Source organism: Salmo salar, chromosome ssa09, assembly GCF_905237065.1.
Source record: "Salmo salar chromosome ssa09, Ssal_v3.1, whole genome shotgun sequence".
Classification (NCBI taxonomy): domain Eukaryota; kingdom Metazoa; phylum Chordata; class Actinopteri; order Salmoniformes; family Salmonidae; genus Salmo; species Salmo salar.
The window spans coordinates 110,473,952-110,497,555 of NC_059450.1; the positions used below are offsets into that span (position 1 = coordinate 110,473,952).

Genomic DNA, 23,604 nt, shown 5'->3' on the forward strand with positions numbered 1-23,604 from the left:
CATTGCGCCTTTATCATTGAAACGCCAATACTTCTCCTACAGTGCTGAAAGTAAATTCAGGTAGGATCACAAGGTTTTACCATGATTCAAATATATCATTACTTGTCATTTATACAGATGGCTACAATACAAACCTGCTTTCTCACAGTAATCCTCCAACTCTCTGTAGGTAGCCAGGACAAACATATTTTCACAATTTCATCAAAATCAATGTCATAGCACATTTTTACCTGATAAAGTAGAATTCTGTTGAAAAATGTTAAAAGTACCATTTATATTCCTAAAACATAGATTGAAAATGATACTTTTGCTGCCTTCCTGACTTTTTGATTTATGGCCGAGTGTCAAAACACCGGTTTTAGATGTCCAAATATATAATCAATATGCTGGAATAAGTAGTGATATTTTAAAGACCAATACATAATTCAAAAGGCACTTTCGCACATCTGAGCGATCTTTTTGCAGGTGCATGGTTACAGTTGAATAAAATGAGAAAAAAGAAGGAACCCGCACACTGCTCTTGATAGTATCACTGCTCTTTAACCTCTTGGGGCTAGGTGGGACGCTAGCGTGCACACCTGTGGTGCACTCCATCAACAGCAGGTGCATTTCAAGAGCGGCAAATTTGAATCCAAATAAATGTCAAAATTCAAATTTTTCAAAATACAACTATGTTACACCATTTGAAAGATAAACATCTCCTTAATCTAACCACGTTTTACGATTTCAAAAAGGTTTTACGGCGAAAGCATAAATTTAGAGTATGTTAGGACAGTACATTTACAAGAGTTGTGTGTAATGTTTTGTCAAGTCAAAGACAGGGTCACCAAAACCATAAAACCAGCTAAAATGATACACTAACCTTTTACAATCTCCATCAGATGACACTCCTAGGACATTATGTTAGACAATGCATGCATTTTTAGTTCTATCAAGTTCATATTTATATACAAAAACAGCGTTTACTATGGCATTGATGTTGAGGAAATCGTTTCCCTCCAATAACCGCAGTCAAGTCAGCGTCACAAATTAAATAATTAAAATTAGAAAACATTGGTAAAATATTATATTGTCATTTAAAGAATTATAGATTTACATCTTTTGAACGCAATCAACTTGCCAGATTTAAAAATAACCTTACTGGGAAATCACACTTTGCAATAATCTGAGCACTGTGCCCAGAAAAATACGCGTGCGATACAGACTAGACGTCATGTTGGGGAGATCTAAAATCGAAATACTATGTAAATAATCCATTACCTTTGATTCTCTTCATCAGATGTCACTTCCAGGTATCACAGGTCCATAACGAATGTAGTTTTGTTCAAAAAGCTCATCATTTATGTCCAAAAATCTCCGTCTCGTTAGCACATGATGTAAGCCAGCCGGACTTCTCGTCATGAACGAGGGGAAAAAATATATTTCCGTTCGTTCAAACATGTCAAACGTTGTATAGCATAAATCATTAGGGCCTTTTTAACCAGAACATGAATAATATTCAAGGTGGACGAATGCATAGCCTTTTATAACGTATTGGAACGAGGGTACCCAACATGAAGTAGCGCGCCAGGTGTCTAATGGGACATCACCGTTCCATGGCTCTTGTTCGGTCAGATCTCCCTCCAGAAGACTCAAAACACTTTGTAAAGGCTGGTGACATCTAGTGGAAGCAATAGGAAGTGCCAAAATATTCCTAAACCCCTGTATTTTTCAATGGGAGAGGTTTAAAGTCAATACAACACATCAGGTATCCACTTCCTGTCAGAAAATGTCTCAGGGTTTTGCCTGCCAAATGAGTTCTGTTATACTCACAGACACCATTCAAACAGTTTTGGAAACTTTAGAGTGTTTTCTATCCATATATAATAAGTATATGCATATTCTAGTTACTGGGTAGGATTAGTAACCAGATTAAATCGGGTACATTTTTTTTATCCAGACGTGCAAATGCTGCCCCCTAGACCCAACAGGTTAATAAGCTTTACGTATCAGCCTCACGGCCTTCGTCGGAGACCAATACATAAAAGTTACTCCCTACACATGTCACACTTGTGTTCAGATTATTTGTATTTTGCTAAATTAGTACCTTCATAAACTGTACACACACCAATATTTACCAAGCGGTCACTCAACTGGAATTGATTAGCTTGTTCTGTGTTACTGTAATCAATAGCACTTGCAAATGAATCACTCACATCGATATTGTGTTGAAATCAATGGAAATGGGACCATAACCACGGCGACATGTAGTGTTTACGCTTTTCTAACAGACAAACTTCAATGAATTTGGATATACTACATATATCTGTCGATCGATGACAACCTGTCATAGCCATTTATCAACTAACGTACAAAACATTGAAGGGAAATTTAAAAAAAGGTCAACTTCATATCTCCAGCATCAACATGTTTGTTTTTCGTAAAAAAGAATGACATCAACCAATTAGTAGGCGATGTCTACTCACAATTGGTCAAACTCACACGATGCACCCCCCCCAGAACAGTCTCTATTAATTGGGGCATGGACTCTACAAGGTATAGAAAGCATTCCACAGGGATGCTGGCCCATGTTGACTCCAATGCTTCCCACATTTGTGTGAAATTGGCTGGATGTCCTTTGGGTGGTGGACCATTCCTAATAAACACGGGAAACTGTTGTGTGAAAAACCCAGCAGCGTTGCAGTTCTTGACACAGTCAAACAGGTGCGCCTGGCATCTACTACCGTACCCCGTTTAAAGGCACTTGAATATTTTGTCTTGCCCATTCACCCTCTGACTGGCACACATACACAATCCATGTCTTAATTGTCTCAAGGCTTGCAAATCCTTCTTTAACCTGTCTCCTCCCCTTCATCTACACTGATTGAAGTGGATTTAACAAGTGACATCAATAAGGGATCATAGCTTTCACCTGGATTCATCTGGTCAGTCTGTCATGGAAAGAGTAGGTGTTGATAATGTTTTGTACACTCAGTGTATATCTCTCTGAGAAAATATTTTTGTTAGATGGCGAATACGGAAAAGGAAACGACACTTTTTTGACGGAATAATTTCAACGAATTACTGCCTCACATCGGTTTCTAAATAGCGAAAGGGTTTGTCTTTTTCATTTGAAAGATAGCGTAACCCTCAAATCCATGAATTAATGTCAAGACAGAGACATTTATGGGAGGAGGGCCCATTTTTTTTCCCTAGCCACCGTAGTCTGAAAATGGCAAACAGATACTGATCTGTTTTTAAGCAATTTATTTTGTGAGATTGTGATGACTATAAACTTTAATACCAACATCACCAATCTGAGGTAAAAAGGATATGTATTTCCTGTAATTCTTGTGTTGAAAACTTGAGTCTGTAATGTAGTGACGCGTTCTGTCCACCATAGAGAGATTAGTGTAATATACCATAATTAAATAAGTCATTCAAATTTTTTTTTTATATATGATATTAAGTGTATCACACACATCTATTACGTCCTACTTTAACCATGGAGAGTAAAATAAATCAAATCAAACTTTATTTGCCACATGCGCCGAATACAACAAGTGTAGACTTTACCGTGAAATGCTTACTTACAAGCTCTTAACCAACAGTGCAGTTCAAGAAGAAAATATTTACCAAGTAGGCAACAAAAAAAAATTGCAATACAATAACGAGGCTATATACAGGGGGCACCGGTACTGAGTCAGTGTGCAAGGGTACAGGTTAGTTGAGGTAATCTGTACATGTAGGTGGGGGTGAAGTGACTATGCATAGGTAACAAACAAACAGCGAGTAGTAGCAGTGTACAGGGGGGGGTGTCAATGTAAATTGTCCAGTGGAGATTTTTATGAATTGTTCAGCAGTCTAATGGCTTGGGGTAGATGCTCCTAAGCACAATTTAACAATGCACTCTAGACTAGAGTCCATAGGTTCTGTGCAGCAGTCTGAACATTTGACGTCCTTACTGTAGATGCGAATACCTTTTCAACTTTGACAACACCTTTGAGATCCATGACGACATAGAGATTCTGAAGCGCATGGGGATGTCCCTGGGCCTGGAGAGTGGGAAGTGCACCGCAGACAATCTCGTTGTTGCCAAGTCCCTCATCCCAAGGTCTCTGGAGACCTACGTCATAGGTGAGAGTGGGAAAATGGCCTTCATTGACAAGCTTTTTTGACATGTGTGAGCGTGTGCAGGCCATTTCTGTAATTTCAATCTGTCCTCATCTCCCCTCCCACAGGCATAGCAAGAGGCACCAGTCAAACAAGGTAGATTACCTCTCATAACTTTTAAATCAAAATGTGATTTGAACACAATCCACTACCACACAGGAACATCCTTTTCCCTTTATAATGCACTACTTTTGACCAGGGCCCAGAAGGCTCTGTTCAAAAGTAGTGCACTATATAGGGAAAATGGTGCCATTTGGGATGTATCCAGGAAGTGATCCTGTTTTTGTGTGGCAAAATGTGTCATTACACACCTTACTGATAACAGAAAATCTCAAGCCACACAGGGATCATAAAATATAAATTACTTAAGGTGACATGATAGATTTTAATTTGAGAACTGAGGTGACTGACCAGTGGTGTGGGTTGTCATGGTTCAGCTCTTTCCCAGGTGACCTGGACTCCGCCTCTTTGAATGGAAGGCGGAGCTTCAGCCACAGTAGCACTGCCCTCTCAGAGTCTCGAGGCCAGACGCCCAGCTCCTTCAACGAGGAAGAGGAGGACGATGATGATGAACCCTCTTCCCCAGAGTGACTGACGGACAAACAGACAGCCAGCCAGGCATCAGTGATGCACCATACCACTCTCTCTCTGGGACAGGACTCTTATCTCCCACTCTGTTCACAGGGGGAATGTAAGTTCTCTGGGGATGTGGCCAGATATACAGGAAATAAGTTGCCAGTCATTCAGGTCTATGATAAGATATTTTAGAAGCATTTATATCATCTCGGTCTCACTCTTAATTTCTCCCTTGTAGTTATTTTTGTAAATTACTTCCATGTTGCTTTCTGCCAAGAGAGGCGATAGTTGTGTAATCTCAACTCCTCTAAAAAAGGTTTGTTGTTTTTAGATGGAGTGCAATGTTTTGTAGGTGTTTTCTACTAGACGTAAGCACTAGGAGCAGTGCGGCTATGCATCAAAACGCTCACACTGTCTCGACGCACCAGACTCGGCGACTGAATATTTTTCGTGATTATTAAGGATGTCTTCATATTTACTTCCCTGTTATATTGAAACATGTCAAACATATATGAATAGTATGCGTGTTGATGTAGGCTAGTGGTTTTGCGTTCGGTTCTTCCTTTAACGCAACAACAAACAAACGCTACTTATGATACTCCTTTATTCTTTTGCAGTTTACTGTTAGCCACTTGATGCAACTGTGTGGAAAGATACCAGCAGCAACCTTTAGCCCAGGTATTAGCTCTACCTTGTCTAGAAACAAGGGTACATTATGAGTAAATGTAGTTATCTTTTAAGTGTGAACCATTATTAGTCTGTCTCTCATCAATGCCTTTTTAATATAATCATTGAGCCAACATGTAATGGCCTATTCCGTTCAATGCGTTGCACCCTCCTGAATGCGTCCTTGATATGTTGTCATGACCTTTGACCCTTTGAGCTCGTTAGGCCCTACACTCAGTGGACATTCCACTTGGGGAAACATGTGTACTCTCTTTTAGAAGGTTATGCTATGTAGTTGCATAAATGACTGGGTCTGTAAATATACATAAATAAACATCATTTTGGTTAAACCTGTATTTTCAAGGAGTATTTTCTCCAAGTGAGGTATTTATCTCATGGACACCACATTTCCTTGGGTCAGTAAGCCTTCTATTTAGGACAGTGCTTCTTAGTCCTGGTCCTGGGGACCCAAAGGGGTGCACAATTTTGTCTTACACACCTGAATCCACTAATCAAAGATTTGATGTTGAGTTGATTAGTGGAATTGGGTGTGGTGCTACTGCCCAAAACATTTTTTGCAGCCTTTGGGTCTCCAGGACTAGGATTAAGAAACACTGATTTAGAAAAAAGTTATCTTGGTCTAATGGTTAATTATGTGGGTACACATAATGTTATGACAAGTTCTTTAATCCTTGAGTGTTATCCTTGTAGAGTAGAAACCCCCTCTCAACCTTGCCAAAGCCTTCTGTTTTAGAGATAGGTGCACCTCAATAGTCTCCTCTTCATCTGCACCGATCTGAAATCATGGGTTAGGTGAAAACATCAGTGCAGATTGAGTAGGCATAGAGAGTGGAGAGGAAACCACTTTAGACTATTTGAATATACCCATTGAGAAACTTCACACTTGCATCTGGGACCCGGCAGCTGCATCACAAAAATCACAAGTTGAAGAATTTTGCACAATAACTGTGAGGAATGATGCCAACATTGTAAAATTTGTGCAATTAGTCCTAGGTTATGAGAAGAAAGTGCAAAAAGAAACCTCTGGGCAACTTGCCGCTAGCCTGCCAGACTCATCAGCAGTGGCGTGAATTCATGAATGCCAGAAGAAGCATCCATGATCCAACCATAAATTCATAGATTATGCCCCTGGAATAAGAGGATGTAAGTTCAATGTGTAGCTAGATGTAAAAGGCTAATGTTAACGTTGCCCATGAAAGGAAGTTAGGCTAGCGAGCAAGCATTTTAGCCAGGTAGCCTGGGACAACAAATAAAAGCGTGTACTGTATGACAGAGTCATAGACCATTTCGTCAGCATGAAAGAACAGAGGATGGCATTGGCGTTTCTCTACAAGTAGGGTGAGTCAACATGCTTTTTTATGCGCGCACACACACAAATCAGAACCATGGACAGCCACATATTTAGCTTACATTGTTTTTGGTATCTTTTAGTTGTCACTGTATTAGACTAAGCGTTGGTGATTTGATGATGAAATAGTGCTGGAATAGTGGAGGCAGCTCCTGTTTTCTTTGCGACTTGTGGTTCTAAATTAATAGTTTAGTAGTCAGAAATGTCATAAACATTAACTTGCTTGACCATGCTGTAAGTTATGTAACTGTTTGTTACATGCAATATGCTTTGTGATGAAACAAAGATGTGGTTGAATTTATTCTGCCGCTGTGTCTTATTGTCTCTGCCTTAGGCCTATATATCACGGTCGCAAGGCATATGAACTAACAGGCTATAGAGCAAACAACGCAATTATCACATCACATACACTACCGGTCAAATGTTTTAGAACACCTTCAAGGGTTTTTCTTTATTTTGACCATTTTCTACATTATTATTCTACAGTGAAGACATCAAAACTATGAAATAACACATATGGAATCATGTAGTAACCAGGCGAGCTAAACTACTTCTATGCTCGCTTCAAGGCAAATGGAACTGAAACATGCATGAGAGCACCAGCTGTTCTGGAAGACCGCTCTCCGCAGCTGATGTGAGTAAGACCTTTAAACAGGTCAACATTCACAAGGCAGCAGGGTCAGGCGGATTACCAGGATGTGTACTGCGAGCATGCGCTGACCAACTGGAAAGTGTCTTCACTGACATTTTCAACCTCTCCCCTGTCCGAGTCTGTAATACCAACATGTTTTAACCTCTTACATCTAGACGTTCACCTGCTCCAATATCCAATGATGGGCGTGGCGCGAAATACAAATTCCTCTAAAATCCGAAAACTTCCATTTTTCAAACATATTCCTATTTTACAGCATTTTAAAGACAAGATCTCGTTAATCTAACCACACTGTCCGATTTCAAAAAGGCTTTACAGCGAAAGCAAAACATTAGATTATGTCAGCAGAGTACCCAGCCAGAAATAATCAGACTACCCATTTTTCAAGCTAGCATATAATGTCACAAAAACAAAACCACAGCTAAATGCAGCACTAACCTTTGATGATCTTCATCAGATGACAACCCTAGGACATTATGTTATACAATGCATGCATGTTTTGTTCAATCAAGTTCATATTTATATCAAAAAACAGCTTTTTTACATTAGCATGTGACGTTCAGAACTAGCAAACCTCCGGTGAATTTACTAAATTACTCACGATAAACGTTCACAAAAAACATAACAATTATTTTAAGAATTATAGATACAGAACTCCTCTATGCACTCGATATGTCCGATTTTAAAATAGCTTTTCGGTGAAAACACATTTTACAATATTCTCAGTAGATAGCCCAGCCATCACGGCTAGCTATTTAGACACCGACCAAGTTTAGCCCTGACCAAAGTCAGATTTACTATTACAAAAGTTTCATTACCTTTGTTGTCTTCGTCAGAATGCACTCCCAGGACTGCTACTTCAATAACAAATGTTGGTTTGGTCCAAAATAATCCATCGTTATATCCAAATAGCAGCGTTTTGTTCGTATGCGTTCCAGACACTATCCGAATGGTAAATAAGGGTCGTGCGCATGGCGCATTTCGTGACAAAAGATTTCTAAATATTTCATTACCGTACTTCGAAGCATGTCAACCGCTGTTTAAAATACATTTTTATGCCATTTTTCTCGTAAAAAGCGATAATATTCCGACCGGGAATCTGAGTTTCGGTAAATAGAGGAAAAACAGAAAGACGGGGGCGGCCAGTGCATGAGCCTAAGCCCACTGTCCCCTGATCGGCCACTTGACAAACGCGATAATGTGTTTCAGCCAGGGCTTTGAATTACGTCATTCAGCTTTTTCCCGGGCTCTGAGAGCCCATTGGAGCCGTGGGAAGTGTCACGTAAGAGCAGAGATCCTTTGTAATGGATAGAGATGATAAAGAAGGCTGTACTTCCTGTACAGAATCTTCTCAGGTTTTGGCCTGCCAAATGAGTTCTGTTATACTCACAGACACCATTCAAACAGTTTTAGAAACTTTGGAGTGTTTTCTATCCAAAGCTAATAATTATATGCATATTCTAGTTTCTGGGCAGGAGTAATAATCAGATTAAATCGGGTACGTTTTTTTATCCAGCCGTGAAAATACTGCCCCCTAGCCATAACAGGTTAAGCAGACCACCATAGTGCCTGTGCCAAAGAACACGAAGGTAACCTGTCTAAATGACTACCGACCCGTACCACTCACGTCTGTAGCCATTAACCTCTCTAGGCTAGGCGGGACGAATTCGTCCCACCTACGTAACAGCCACTGCTATCCTGTGGCGCGATTTTCAAAACCTTAAAAATCCTATTACTTCAATTTCTCAAACATATGACTATTTTACAGCCATTTAAAGACAAGACTCTCGTTAATCTAACCACACTGTCCGATTTCAAAAAGGCTTTACAGCGAAAGCAAAACATTAGATTATGTCAGCAGAGTACCAAGCCAGAAATAATCAGACACCCATTTTTCAAGCCAGCATATAATGTCACCAAAACCCAGAAGACAGCTAAATGCAGCACTAACCTTTGATGATCTTCATCAGATGACAACCCTAGGACATTATGTTATACAATACATGCATGTTTTGTTCAATCAAGTTCATATTTATATCAAAAACCAGCTTTTTACATTAGCATGTGACGTTCAGAACTAGCACCCGCAAACTTCCGGGAATTCGCTAACATTTTACTAAATTACTCACGATAAACGTTCACAAAAAGCATAACAATTATTTTAAGAATTATAGATACAGAACTCCTCTATGCACTCGATATGTCCGATTTTAAAATAGCTTTTGGTGAAAGCACATTTTGCAATATTCTAAGTAGATAGCCCAGGCATCACGGGCTCGCTATTTAGACACCGGCAAGTTTAGCACTCACCATAGTCATATTTACTATTACAAAAGTTTGATTACCTTTTGTTGTCTTCGTCAGAATGCACACCCAGGACTGCTACTTCAATAACAAATGTTGGTTTGGTCCAAAATAATCCATCGTTATATCCGAATAGCGGCGTTTTGTTCGTATGCGTTCCAGACACTATCCGAAATAGTAAATAAGTGTCACGCGCATGGCGCAATTCGTGACAATAAAATTCTAAGTATTCCATTACCGTACTTCGAAGCATGTCAAGCGCTGTTTAAAATCAATTTTTACAACATTTTTCTCGTAGAAAAGCGATAATATTCCGACAGGGAATCTCCTTTCGGCAAACAGAGGAAAAAAATCCGAAAGGCGGGGCGGTCGGGGTCATGCGCATAAGCCCAGTGTCTCTTGATCGGCCACTTGAGAAAGGCGATAATGTGTTTCAGCCTGGGGCTGGAATGACGACATTCTGTTTTTTCCCGGGCTCTGAGAGCCTATGGAAGACGTGGGAAGTGTCACGTTAGAGCAGAGATCCTTAGTAAATGATAGAGATGGAAAAGAAGTTCACAAGGTCAGACAGGCCACTTCCTGTAAAGGAATCTCTCAGGTTTTGACCTGCCATATGAGTTCTGTTATACTCACAGACACCATTCAAACAGTTTTAGAAAATGTAGGGTGTTTTCTATCCATATGTAATAAGTATATGCATATTCTAGTTACTGGGTAGGAGTGGTAACCAGATTAAATCGGGTATGTTTTTTATCCAGCCGTGTCAATGCTGCCCCCCTAGCCCTAACAGGTTAAGTGCTTTGAAAGGCTGGTCATGAATCACAATCAACACCATTATCCCAGAAACCCTAGACCCACTCCAATTTGCATATCGCCCCAACAGATCCACAGATGATGCAATCTATATTGCACTCACACCGCCCTTTCCCACCTGGACAAAGGAACACGTATGTGAGATGCTATCATTGACTACAGCTCAGCGTTCAACACCATAGTGCTCTCAAAGCTCATAAATAAGCTAAGGATCCTGGGACTAAACACCTCCCTCTGCAACTGGATCCTGGACTTCCTGACGGGCCGCCCCCAGGTGGTAAGGGTAGGTAACAACACATCCGCCACGCTGATCCTTAACACAGGGGGCCCCTCAGGGGTGCATGCTCAGTCCCCTCCTGTACTCCCTGTTCACTCATGACTGCAAGGCCAGGCACGACTCCAACACCATCCTTAAGTTTGCCGATGACACAACAGTGGTAGAACCTGATCACAGACAATGACGAGACAGCCTATAGGGAGGAGGTCAGAAACCTGGCCGTGTGGTGCCAGGACAACAACCTCTCCCTTAACGTGATCAAGACAAAGGAGATGATTGTGGACTACAGGAAAAAGAGGACCGAGCACGCCCCCATTCTCATCAACGGGGGCTGCAGGGGATTGGGTTGAGATTTTAAAGTTCCTTGGTGTCCACATCACCAACAAACTAACGTGGTCCAAGCACACCAAGACAGTCGTGAAGAGGGCATGACAAAACCTATTCCCCTTCAGGAGACAAAAGATTTGGCATGGGTCCTCAGATTCCCAAAAGGTTCTACAGCTGCACCATCCAGAGCATCCTGACTGGTTGCATAACTGCCTGGTATGGCAACTGCTCGGCCTCTGACCGCAAGGCACTACAGAGGGTAGTGCAAACGGCCCAGTACATCACTGGGGCCAAGCTCCCCTGCCTTCCAGGACCTCTATACCAGGCGGTGTCAGAGGAAGGCCCTAAAAATTGTCAGACTTGTCACCCTAGTCATAGACTGTTCTCTCTGCTACCGCACGGCAAGCGGTACCGGAGCGCCAAGTCTAGGTCCAAGAGGCTTCTAAACAGCTTCTACCCCCAAGCCATAAGACTCCTGAACACCTAATCAAATGGCTCCCCAGACTATTTGCACTAATACAATTTGATTTGATCACCTTCTGTAGGTTGTAATATGCACCGCTACTGCTCATCAGAGACTTCTCTCTCGGAGTCCCAGAATACCCACATTGTGTAAATCCGTTCCTACTCCAGAGCAGTTTCATTGATTGAACTGCCTTGTAATACTGAAACGCTCTACTTTACCCTAGCTTGTGTGCTAGTTCAAAACTATACAATACAACCTTTTATTATCCATTGAAACTGAAATGTTTTTTGCCGTCAGTTATTTCATTCCTGACCTCTGGACACCACACACACGAGGCTGGAAGCAAGCACGCAGTGCAGTTCCCTGGAGCAGGTTAGTGGTAAAGTGCTTTTGTCAAGGGCACAAAAGGCACCTGAGATTCTGATACCAGCATTTTTTGGGGAGAGAACAAATTATTTATTTTTGTTTGATCAGCCCGAGTCACACACATGCACGCTGAGGGGTTGGAAGTACAAGATCAGCCACAGTGCAGCGTCCCTGGAGCAGTTGGTGGGTTAAGGGCCTTGCTCAAGGGCAAAATGGCAGGAGATTGTAACGCCTGCAAGCCGGCTCCATGAGATTTTTTCCATTCGGACCAGTTTCTAGGCTCCATGCCGGCTCTAACGGAACATAACAAACACTGACAAAATAAAGAACCAGCATCATTAGATTATGATATGAATGTGACACTGAATCTGAATATTTATCAAATAGAGGGCTATTGATCACAAAACATTTGGTTAATCATTGGTAATATGCCTACAGCCTTCTCGATCCTCACTAGAAAGTTATATATAAATCATCCCCCTTTTTTTAGGCCAGTGGACCAATTTTACAGAAAAATGTACTTTTTGGAACTCAGTTTCAGTTGGGGTCTCCAGTTACTATTGAGAGTTAGAATAAGAAATTACACAAGGTGCAATTTCGAAATGTGGTTGTGCATCAGCAGTCACTCAATTAGCCCATGTCAGCAACAACAAAAAATTAGATCGGTAAATAAGTCAAGTGGCCAACTATCTAAACTTGTAAGTATGGTCGAATTACTGACCGTGTGGGGCACATATTAAAAACTGCAAACATTTGCCTCCACCCTATGGCAAAATGTGTAGAATTGCAGGAAATTAGCTGTACAACTGCAAAAAAAATATCTTTCTGCCCCATGGCAGAATAAGTAGAATTGTAGCAAACTTGCTTTAAAATGCCAACATTTTCTCTATGCCCCATGGAAAAAATGTGCAGAATTGCAGAAAATGACATTTAAAACATGATTTTTTTTCTCTTAGATTTCACAAGGGGGGCTGCTAAAATGTTTTGCTGTTAAGGTTGGAGGGGTATTGATGTGCAGACACGCGCCACTGCGGCAACCCATGATGAGTTGCGTTTTTTTGTGTGTCCCACCACCAAAGTTGCCCGTCCCTGGTCGAAATCAATCTAGCCCACCGTAAATACAATATAACCTTAAGATGATGAATAACAAATCAAAAAAATATTCCTCTGAGTTTTGAATGCCTCTTCTGAAGCCTGAATGCCGAAAATGCGCATGCGTTGAGATGCTTCAAATGCGAATTTTCCTCCAGCTCAGTTGCTGCGGTACTGTAGCCGTGTGGAGAGGGTAACTTGAAGAGACTAGGTTGTATTGGCTCGGAAATAACTCTTAATTTTTTTATTTTATAAAACAGGCAATCCATCGTTTATAGACCTTTTGGGCATTATAACATTCTTACCATCTACGGTCATCATTTTGAACAACCCAAAGCCAACCATGTCGACCAAGGAGGAGACACCCGCCGACGGAGACAAACCGCAGACGTCCTCCTGGAAAGATTCTATCTACAACCCACGAACAGGAGAGTTTATTGGCCGAACCGCTAAAAGCTGGGGTAAGAAACCGGTTTGGGATACGATCAGATCGGGTTTGCATATTAAAACAATGATATCTCATTGATGTGACAATTCAGAGCCATAGTACAACGTCTCATGGATCGGCTTTAATCAGTTACCAATGTGAATGCAGCCTGGGATACAAATTTGCATGTACATTTTAATCATTCAATAGGCTTATGTTTTTTAGACTGGGCCTACATAACGGAGATGTTTGTTCGTTTATGATTTGCACCTCAATAATGTCAACAGCCAATCAAAGCTGATCAAACGGTATCGGATGTGTTCTTCCGCTCTGTTGGCACCTTTCCCCCCATTATAACATTATATACTTAAGGTCAATGATCTGCTGAATTTATATTAATCAACTGCGATGGTTATAGCCTAGAATAGATGGCTACCATATGTCCCCGCATTTAAAATAGTATGAATATTAAAATTGTAAACCATGGACATTCATAATTTCTCTCTCAATATTTCCACAGATTCCACGAAATAGGCTTTTTTTTCAGGGGATTGCGAGTTATTAGCTATTAGGTCACTAGTGTAGCGGGGGAAATTACATTTTTAAACCGATTTCTCATTAACAAAATCATGACGGAGCCCAACAGGCTGAATCGAGGCTGCCTTAACCAGGTCCGTAGGCTAATGTATCGAAATTAATTGCAATGGGATTAACATAAACTGGGATTACAGTATACTAGATTTATGATAATAATAATCGGCCTGTAGCCTTACCAACACTTCCCCAATTTCGTCCCTCTAATCAGTGCAATTAAACTGTTCTCAGAATAACTATAAAGCACGTTGTATCGTCTCGAGAAGCAGTCTTGCACGAGGCTGGCGAGGGTAATGGGGCATGCATACAGTTTCCCCTGTCATAACGCCCTAAATATTTTATTCATGTCATTTTTAAAAATCCTTATTCATGCCAGCACGCGAGTAGGTTCATTTTATAATGTTGTTGCCAAAAATGTCGATAGTTTTGTTTCTGCAATACAGTGGTAGAGTGACGCTATTTCTCGGCCATTACTCGCATGCCGTCCGTCACTCTATAAGACATTACATTTAAATGTAACATTATTATCATCTTTCATAGAATTCTACATCCTATTCTCCTCATTCTAATTATTTAAAACGGAATTGGGAAGTTGGTTGGTCAAATTTGCATAGGGCCTACAATAAATGCATACAATAGGTTTATACTAGGGTACAAAATGCATTGACTTTAATATGCATGTTGAAAAAACAATTTCTAACCCAATTTTCTATAGGCCTAGAACTCCTCCCATAGTTGCCAAGCTACTGTCGGTGGGAATAGTGTAGGCCTACCAGTATGTGTTTGTGTTCTGTTATGGCAATACAGGCTCACTAATTGGCAGTCCTAGCCCAGATCACAAATTCTGCTGCCATGTTCTGTCTTTGCATGATGTTACTATCAAGCTCTTTCTCTGTCGCTGTCTCTCGCTCTCTATCAAGGTCAAATCAGTTCTCTCTCACAATGCACAGCAGGCACACAATTTGTAGCCTATTGTCAATGAGAAATAATGTGATTTTTTTTTTTTTTTTTTCTTCCCCCCTCTCCGCTGGTCTTGTGTTGCAGGGAGCATAAATCAGTTTTAGATTTGAGAGAAATGTTGGGCCCTTAAATGCAGGCCTGCCATAGCTCGGTTTTAGAGCAGAAAATTGTGTGTGTGCATGTGTTGGTGGGCGTCTTGCGTGATTGTAATAGTGGAAGTTAACTTGCAGCATTGTGCTTAGTTGATTCCTTCTCAACACATGGGCTTGAATATGGTTTATACTCCAGTAGGCTACAGACATGGAAAAATGGTAGGCTTACTGATGTTGTGGGGGAGGGTGAGATGGGCAACTCCCATGGTCTTCTAACAGGTGTCTGGCAATTAGGAACAGGAGCAATGACACTAGGCTTCAGTCAACACCTGCCATCCAGGACTTCTATAACAGGCGGTGTCAGAGGAAGTCCCCAAAAATGATCAAATACTCCAGCCATCCAAGCCGTAGACTGTACTCTCTGCTACCGCACGGCAAGCGGAATCAGTGCATCAAGTCTGGAACCAACAGGACCCTGAACAGCTTCTACACCCAAGCCATAAGACTGCTAAACAAGACTGCTAATCAAATGGCTACCCGGACTGCCTGTATGATCCTTTTTTTGCGCTCAGTCTCTTGCACTGTCTATGCACACACACTGGACTCTACCCACACACTCACACATAGTTACACTGACACTCCAACACACATACATAGGCACACACACGCTACATATGGACACACATGCATACTGACACCACACACCACATACGCTGTTGCTAATGTCGTATCTATCCTGTTGCCGAGTCACTCCACCTCTACCTACATGTACATACAGTTGAAGTCGGAAGTTTACATACACTTAGGTTGGAGTCATTAAAACTCGTTTTTCAACCACTCCACAAATTTCTTGTTAACAAACTATAGTTTTGGCAAGTCAGTTAGGACATCTACTTTGTGCATGACAAAGGTAATTTTTTCAACAATTGTTTACAGACAGATTATTTCACTTATAACTCACTGCATCACAATTCCAGTGGGTCAGAAGTTTACACATACTGAGTTGACTGTGCCTTTAAACAGCTTGGAAAATTCCAGGAAATGATGTCATGGCTTTAGAAGCTTTTGATAGGCTAATTGTCATAATTTGAGTCAATTGTAGGTGTACCTGTGGATGTATTTCAAGGCCTACCTTCAAACTCAGTGCCTCTTTGCTTGACACCATGGAAAATCAAAAGAAATCAGCCAAGACTTCAGAAAACAAATTGTAGACTCCCACAAGTCTGGTTGATCCTTTGGAGCAAATTCCAAACGCCTGAAGGTACCACGTTCATCTGTACAAACAATAGCACGCAAGTATAAACACCATGGGACCCTGCAGCCGTCATACTGCTCAAGAAGGAGACGCGTTCTGTCTCCTAGAGATGAATGTACTTTGGTGCAAAAAGTGCAAATCAATCCCAGAACAACAGCAAAGGACCTTGTGAAGATGCTGGAGGAAACAGGTACAAAATTATCTATATCCACAGTAAAACGAGTCCTATATCGACATAACCTGGCCGCTCAGCAGAAGAAGCCACTGCTCCAAAACCGCCATTAAAAAAACCAGACTACAGTTTGCAACTGCACATGGGGATAAAGATTGTACTTTTTGGAGAAATGTCCTCTGGTCTGATGAAACAAAAATAGATCTGTTTGGCCATAATGACCATCGTTATGTTTGGAGCCGAAGAACACCATCCCAACCGTGAAGCACGGGGGTGCTTTGCTGCAGGAGGGACTGGTGCACTTCACAAAACAGATGGCATCATGAGACAGGAAAATTATGTGGATATAATGAAGCAACATCTCAAGACATCAGTCAGGAAGTTAAAGCTTGGTCGCAAATGGGTCTTCCAAATGGACAATGACCCCAAGCGTACTTCCAAAGTTGTGGCAAAATGGCTTAAGTACAACAAAGTCAAGGTATTAGAGTGGCCATCAAAGCCCTGACCTCAATCCTATAGAACATTTGTGGGTAGAACTGAAAAAGCATGTGCGAGCAAGGAGGCCTACTAACCTGATTCAGTTACATCAGCTCTGTCAGGCGGAATGGACCAAAATTCACCAAACTTGTTGTGGGAAGCTTGTGGATGGCTACCCAAAATGTTTGACCCAAGTTAAACAGTTTAAAGGCAATGCTACCAAATACTAATTGAGTGTATGTAAACTTCTGACCCACTGGGAATGTGATGAAAGAAATAAAAGCTGAAAACAATCATTCTCTCTACTATTATTCTGACATTTCACATTCTTAAAATAAAGTGGTGATCCTAACTGACCTAAGACAGATAATTTTTACTAGGATTAAATGTCAGGAATTGAGAGAAACTGAGTTCAAATGTGGCTAAGGTGTATGTAAACTTCCAACTTCAACTTTAATTACCTCGTACCCCTTGCACATTGACTCTGCACTGTTAATCCCTGTATATGGCCATCCCACTGTTCACAGATGTCAATTCAACGTTTATTCCACATTGGTTCATTGAAATTATGTGGAAACAACGTTGATTCAACCTGTGTGTTCCCAGTCGAACACACTGGTTATTCACTGTATTTTTTGTCAGCATTTCCCTTCAAAAATGTACTCTTCATTGTTGGAAAAGGACTTGTAAGCAAATATTTCACTGTTTGTCTACACCTGTTGTTTACAAAGCATGTGACAAATAAAAATGAATTTTATTTGAACATGACAAATGGATGGAGAAGAACCATGGAGAAGTTTTCGCCACTTTGTTCCTTTAGACCTTGATAGTCAATGCTCATTAATCAGGTTTTAAATAGCTAAACAGTTGAATGTGCAATGACTCCAACTCTCTCTCACACACTCTCACTCACTCAGTCACTCACAGCTGAGGCTGGCAGAAATGTAGTTAAATGGCCAATGATGCAGACACTCTCCGTTATGTGTGCACAAGGGCTAATAGTTCATTCTCATCCCTTTTTTTTACCAATAGTGACCTCTTTGAGGAATTTCACCCTGGGAAAATCTGGGCTTGGTTTCATCATGTCTGCGGCATTTCTAGGACAGTGAGATGTGTTTCACACGCAATTGCCGTGTAGCAAGGCAGGTCAGGGCTTCACACGCTGAATGATGCACCCTATGGCAGCTTCCAGTGTATTGATGGGGCGGGGGTTGAGATCTAAAAATACATGTAGTCCTGCTTTGTGGCATTTCGCAAAGGCTCTATGTTATACAGATCATTGTTGTGGGTGTAGATATGGTTGTCCTTGTTCAATAGAGCCATTGGACTTCTTTCAGCAATGTTCCTATTGACGGATTAATTGCTATATATACAAGCAGGCCATTTTTTTCCGGTCTCTGCAAGACTACAACTTGTGTTGTGCAGTGCTTCGTGCTCTAGCCCCCGTCACTCCCCCAAGGCGGGCTTCATTTAAAAGGAGGCGGACACTAACAATAATCCTTTGGGCAAAACTGAATGAGCTCACCAAGACACAATGGCTTCAAGTGATTCCTCTCATCAACATGAATTCGATGATGGAGCTATCTATTAGCTACATGGTGACATTCAAGCATACATGTTTCAATCGGAAGATAGCGAAGAGGATTCGAATCAGAGTTGGATTTAGCTAACATTAGAAGCTCAGCTAAAGCCGATGCCAGCACCTAGAGGGCAGATGACAAATATGGTGCTTACTTAAGTAAGTTATTTGTCCTGCAAGCCACCTAGCTAACTTTTAGTTTATCTACTGAAACCCTTATTGTGTATTGCTGGCTAACCTACTACTGCGTTACAGTGGGGAGAAACCAAATAATTAGCTATGCAGCTAGCTAGGCAAACATCTACCGGTAGCCATATCTAAGACTAAAAATAGATATGTTGTATCTCGATTGTAAAATCTCTTCTCTTTTTAGCCGTAAATATGGCTAGCTACTAAACAGTAAGCTACAATGTTGCAACCAGCCACCTAAAGCTAGGTTTACCAACAAGCATAAGCACATGACTGGAGTTAGCAGATGCCAGGCTAACTAGCTAGCCAACTTGTTATGCGACATGCCTCGCAATTGTAACTTTTTAGCAAACGTGTTGCATCAGCAACTGTAAATAATTTACTAGCTAGCTATGTAACGTAATTGACGAGAGTTGACATTGGTTATGATTATGACAATGGATGCATTAAAATCACAAAATGATAGGCATGACGCAAGATAGGATTCCCAACAGATGTAAATAACAGGTATTGCATATCCAGCTAGCTAGCCAAGTTTACTAGCAAACAGTGAGGAGAAAACAATAATACAACTTACTGTTGTAAAACTGAATCTGGTTTCACTATGAAAATATTTGCCTAAGCATGCCTGATAGACATGATTGTAGGTAGATACTGTCTGCCTACCTACCTAGGCTCATTTGAACGGCCTTGTCCCTGTGCAAAGGTTGAGGGTTATGCCCTAATCATTTCTATTAGGCTAGATATTGTTGCAAATGTAATCTCTGTGCCTGTGCACAACTGTTGTTCAAACTGTACAATGGAGTATAAATTTGTTTGTTTTTTGTCTTGCAGACAATACCGTATGGTGCCTGGGCATCTTCCTGGAGTGGATTCTAGATATAGAAACATAATTACTTTGTCTGCATGTGTCATTGTAGCAGAACTGTATCCCTCTCGAGGGATTAGACATTATGCTCAATTTCAAGCTGATGACTCATGAGGAGCTGAATGGCAGTTTGATCATGATCCTCCTCCCACATCTTTACAAGTATTCCCTGATCTTACTGTATGTTTCTTTGGAATGGAAATTTCATCCTGACCACCTCTACCATCTGCTGATCACCAGTTCTGTTAGCTACAGATTGTTAAATAATGTGATTTAACCAAAGATTTTTTGGAATCTATTACTAGGAGTTACAGGATAGGTACTGTTTGGTGTAGCAGAGAATTTTTTAACAACCTTAGCAATTCCGTCTTCATCCTCGATTTGGGGGATAAAGGAGTTTCATAAAATGTCATTGTCGGGTTGCAGTGGGTTGAATTTAGAAAATGCTCTGTTATGAAAATACTTCTTTGCTCCATAAAGTAATTCAACAATATGTGCGCTGCCATCATGTCTTCTCACTCATTGATCGAGACAGGTCTCTGTCACGTGACATGCAGCACTTTGGGGTGGACACCCACCTGTTTTGATCAATGAAAGAAGACTTAATATCATCAAGATGTCTGCAAAAATCTGTGGGTAAATCACATTATCTGGTGTAACAATCTGTAGCTACAGTTCTCTGCACTTGTGTGTCTCCACCTGAGACGCACACTGAACTGTACTACACTGTTCATAAAAAAGTGTTACTTTTACCATATAACATTGTTGTTGAATACCCAGTTGTCTTGAGTTAGCATTAAAGAGTGTACATTCCTATATTTTAGACATCCAAAGAACGTTTGTTTATTTGTCAATCTGAATGTCTAGGATCTGTTTGATGCTACAGACCCATGAACAGTTTATATACTGTAATTTCCGGACTATTGAGCGCACCTGAATATAAGCCGCACCCACTGACTTAAAAAAAATATATTATTTTGAACATGAATAAGCCGCACATGTCTATAAGCCGCAGGTGCCTACCGGTACATTGAAATAAATGAACTTTACACAGGCTTTAACGAAACACGGCTTGTAACAAAAATAAATAGGCTTTAACGAAACACGGCTTGTAACAAAAATAAATAGGCTTTAACGAAACACGGCTTGTAACAAAAAATTCAAAATTAGCAGTAAGCTTTAGTTGTCTTTTTGCACGGAGTCAATTCCTCACGCTGCTGTTTCCAACGTCTTATCATCGACTCATTAAGACCAAGCTCCCGTGCAGCAGCTCTATTTCCTTTTCCAACAGCCAGATCAATCGCCTTCAACTTGAAAGCTGCATCATATGCATTTCTCCGTGTCTTTGCCATGATGAGGGTGACAAAATGACTACTGTAATCAGAATGATGGGAAGTTTGAGAGCGCTCGATTTAATCTAAACAGTAAAAAAAAAGTTGTTTGACCTTAACCCGTTCGGCAATTTCATTGGTCTAATGAAAGCTTGAAAGCGGGAAAAATCCATATATTAGCCGCGTCATTGTTTAAGCCGCGTAGTTCAAAGAGTGGGAAAAGAAGTTGCAGTTTATAGTCCGGAAATTACGGTAAATATCTTCTGTAAATCCATAAGGGCTGACAAATGTTGAACATTGATAGAAAATATCCATATTTATTTTATGGTCGTTCCATATCAGGGCTCTCCAACCCTGTTACTGGAGTGCTACCGTCCTGTAGGTTTTTACTCCTACCCTAATCTAGCACACCTGATTTTGGTAATTAGCTGGTTGATAAACTGAACCAGGTTTGTTAACTGGGATTGGAGCTAAAACCTACAGGAGGGTAACTCTCTAGGAACAAGGTTGGAGACCCCTGTTCTACATGGTCTTATGCCAGGGTTTCCCAAACTTGGTCCTGGAGACCCCAAGGGATGAACATTTTGGTTTTTGCCCTAGCCCTACACAGCTGATTCAAATAATCAACAAATCATCAAGCTTTGGTTATTGAGGGTGGGGGGACAAGATGGCGGAGTGAGTGGTTAAACTGAACTCCTGAACTTTAAATAGAATGCAATCCCTAATTTGAGTTTGATGATGAACACAGTTAAAGTTAAGGTATTTTTAATTTTGAAAACATTTTTTAGGTGGTAGATCAGCTTTAATATTGCGGATAGATTGTAGCTTCCATTAATGTAATTGTCTGTATCATTTCCAATCCCCATATATTTTTGGGGTAAATATATGTGTATTATTATAAATATATATATATATATATATATATATGTATATTGTGTGTGTGTGTGTGTGTGTGTGTATGTATAATTTATTATGTTGTATTATAAATAAAAAAAAAATTGTGTGTGTGTATATATGTATACATATGTGTGTATGTATGTATATATAAATAATATATAAATGTGTATGTATATATATATATATATATATATATGTGTGTGTGTGTGTGTTTTTAAAATCATTTCTAACTTGTTAACAATTTCTGCTTGTTAGTTTTTGCTACCATGTGGGTTTTAGCTTGCTTGAGCCTTCTAACTATATATATAGTTGCAGTGGGTTGTAGTGGGTTGTAATTTTGTTTTTACTCATTTGTTTCTAATCTTTACAGTAAAATGCCACGGGCACTATCTGATATGTGGAGACATTTCACTGCAGCTAATGTAGAAAGAAAAGCTGTGTACATTTGCAAATACTGTGCCAAATCATTTGTGAAGAATGCAACGAAGATGCAGAATCATCTGGCCAAATGCATAAAGTTCCCTCAGCGCTCACAACAAGCAACCTCTGACAAAAGTCCCTCTACTTCTATTTGAGGTGGAAATTATGAATCAGGCACCTTATCGATAGCACAGCTCATGGTCCTTCTGGAATCAGAAGTTTTTTTTGACTCAATGGAGGAACGTAGTCAGAGAAATGCTGATGAATGTCTTGCTCGAGCTGTGTATGCAACTGGTTCACCTCTGATGCTCACAGGCAATGTGTATTTGAAGAGATTTCTGAATGTTCTTTACCCAGCATACACCCCAACAACCAGACATGCTTTATCTACTCATTTGCTGGATGCAGAGTTCAACAGAGTTCAAATGAAGGTCAAGCAAATCATAAAGAAAGCAGACTGTATTGCAATCATCTCTGATGGGTGGTCGAATGTTCGTGGGCAAGGAATAATTAACTACATCATCTCCACTAGAGCACAGACACAAGGGACAACAGACACACCAGTCTCTACATTGCAGATGAGCTGAAGGCAGTCATCAATGACCTTGGACCACAGAAGGTATTTGCACTGGTGATAGACAATGCTGCGAACATGAAGGCTGCTTGGTCTAAAGTGGAGGAGTCCTACCCTCACATCACACCCATTGGCTGTGCCGCTCATGCATTGAATATGCCCGTCAAGGACATCATGGCACTGAAAACAATGGATACACTACAAGAGAGCCAAGAAAATGTTTAGGTATGTGAAGGGTCATCAAGTTATAGCAGCAATCTACCTCACCAAGAAAAGTGAGAAGAATAAGAGCACCACATTGAAGCTGCCCAGCAACACCCCTTGGGGTGGCGTTATCATCATTTTTGACAGTCTCCTGGAAGGGAAGGAGTCTCTCCAAGAAATGGCCATATCACAGTCTGCCGATATGGACAGCCCCATCAAGAGGATCCTCCTGGATGATGTATTTTGGGAGAGAGTGGTAAGCAGCCTGAAACTCCTGAAAACCTATAGCAGTAGCTATTGCACGGATTGAGGGAGACAATGCCATCCTGTCTGATGTGCAGACTCTGCTTGCAGATGTAAGAGAAGAAATCTGTACTGCCCTGCCCACTTCACTGTTGCTCCAAGCAGAAGAAACTGCAGCAATGAAATATATCAAAAAGCATGAAGACTTTTGCCTGAAGCCCATACATACCACAGCGTACATGTTGGACACCAAGTATGCTGT

At 40.8% G+C, this 23,604-nt stretch overlaps 2 protein-coding genes across 6 annotated transcripts in view; both read left to right on the top strand.

The window, feature by feature from the left end:
- LOC106612420 (transcription factor Dp-2) overlaps positions 1 to 5,335 on the top strand; it is a 36,936-nt gene extending 31,601 nt beyond the window's left edge. For 4 of the 5 annotated variants that reach the window (XM_045724310.1, XM_014213528.2, XM_045724311.1 and 1 more), the window contains 3 exons: positions 3,950 to 4,116; positions 4,221 to 4,248; positions 4,590 to 5,335. In XM_045724310.1, the coding sequence (XP_045580266.1) occupies positions 3,950 to 4,116; positions 4,221 to 4,248; positions 4,590 to 4,743 (349 nt within the window). In that variant the 3' untranslated portion in view covers positions 4,744 to 5,335. The remainder of the gene's footprint in view (positions 1 to 3,949; positions 4,117 to 4,220; positions 4,249 to 4,589) is intronic. The other variant, XM_014213527.2, reaches the window with a different exon arrangement.
- Positions 5,336 to 13,177: 7,842 nt separating this feature from the next.
- LOC106612413 (sodium/potassium-transporting ATPase subunit beta-3) overlaps positions 13,178 to 23,604 on the top strand; it is a 64,953-nt gene continuing 54,526 nt past the window's right edge. The window contains exon 1 of the mRNA XM_014213517.2: positions 13,178 to 13,521. Within this exon, the coding sequence (XP_014068992.1) occupies positions 13,404 to 13,521 (118 nt within the window). The 5' untranslated portion in view covers positions 13,178 to 13,403. The remainder of the gene's footprint in view (positions 13,522 to 23,604) is intronic.